The sequence below is a fragment of the Microtus ochrogaster genome, assembly GCF_000317375.1.
Source record: "Microtus ochrogaster isolate Prairie Vole_2 chromosome 14 unlocalized genomic scaffold, MicOch1.0 chr14_random_1, whole genome shotgun sequence".
Classification (NCBI taxonomy): Eukaryota; Metazoa; Chordata; class Mammalia; order Rodentia; family Cricetidae; genus Microtus; species Microtus ochrogaster.
The window spans coordinates 5,554,217-5,555,429 of NW_004949096.1; the positions used below are offsets into that span (position 1 = coordinate 5,554,217).

Sequence of the window (1,213 nt, forward strand, 5' to 3'; positions counted from 1 at the left end):
ATTTCACTTACTTCTGGGTTAGCTTAGTCACTACTTTACTGCTTCCTCTCAAGCTTAGAGGGACACTCCCATCGTATACACATGCTCATTTTGTGAAAAATCCTTCCATTATTGTTGCCATAATGTCAAGGGAAATTAATGGGAGTCATAATGTGAAAAATTATCTTCTTTCAGAGAATAGTTGCATAGATAATGATTTGAAGGGTGAGTTAACTGCCATGCATGTCACTGAGTTCTAGAATGTGGACAAATGTCGATATGTGTATTTTACAAGGCTCTGTGTTTTTGCCTCTCCTAAATGATAAAGCTGACATATAACTCATCTTTCTTAATTCAGACTATTTTCTTGTTTGCCTATTTGTTTTTCTTTCTGTAGCACAGTGGCCGCCAGCATCAATGCCTTAGCAACAGTGACCTTTGAGGATTTTGTCAAGAGCTGTTTTCCACATCTCTCCGACAAGAAGAGCACCTGGATCAGTAAAGGCTTATGTAGGTATAGTTGGTAGAACGTCTGCTATTTATTGTGAATTTTAAATGGGCCAAATAGCAAAATCTTGCATGTGTTCTTCAGGATGCACGAATAGACATAAATGCACGTGGAGACACAGACATGTAGAGTCTCACACTTCTGAAGATCTTACCAGAAGAGTACCAGTAAGGAATGACTAGCTAGTTCACCTTGTACTGGTCTTACTTTTCGGGTATCTCTAATATCTTCATATCAATGTCTATTGATAATGCGGAGTTGATTTTATCAGACATTTTACATGAGGAGGTGTGCTTTTCATTATGCCTGGCCATTTATCTAATAATTTTCTCTTGAAACAAAACTCTGAGTAATGTACTCTAAGGGAATGAATGTTCCCTGTTTAATTAAAAAGTGCATATTATCCACTTAGCTAGAGGTGTGGGCTTGTTTGTTCCTTACCCATCATTGCTGGAATGTTCTATTGACTGGCTTGATTTTTATGTACCCAACTAGAGTTGCTATGAGCTCATGGGTTCAGAGGTCCTGTCAGGTCCAGATGACACTGTTTTTCTCTAGTTCTCCCTAAACTCTGGTTTTAATAATATTTCTGACCCTTATCAAACTGTTTTCTGAGCTTGGAGTGTAATATAGATGGTTGACAGTTGATAGTTGTTAGGTAAGGGAGATTCAATTTTCCTTAGGAGTGTGGTCCTATGAGAATAGGTTGATTATGCACCAATGAAC

The 1,213-nt window shown here is 38.0% G+C and overlaps 1 protein-coding gene across 1 annotated transcript in view; it reads left to right on the top strand.

Moving 5' to 3' along the window:
• Positions 1 to 1,213, top strand: part of Slc5a12 (solute carrier family 5 member 12) — a 43,602-nt gene that overhangs the window by 26,690 nt on the left and 15,699 nt on the right. Inside the window, exon 9 of the mRNA XM_005364060.2 lies at positions 377 to 489. Within this exon, the coding sequence (XP_005364117.1) occupies positions 377 to 489 (113 nt within the window). The remainder of the gene's footprint in view (positions 1 to 376; positions 490 to 1,213) is intronic.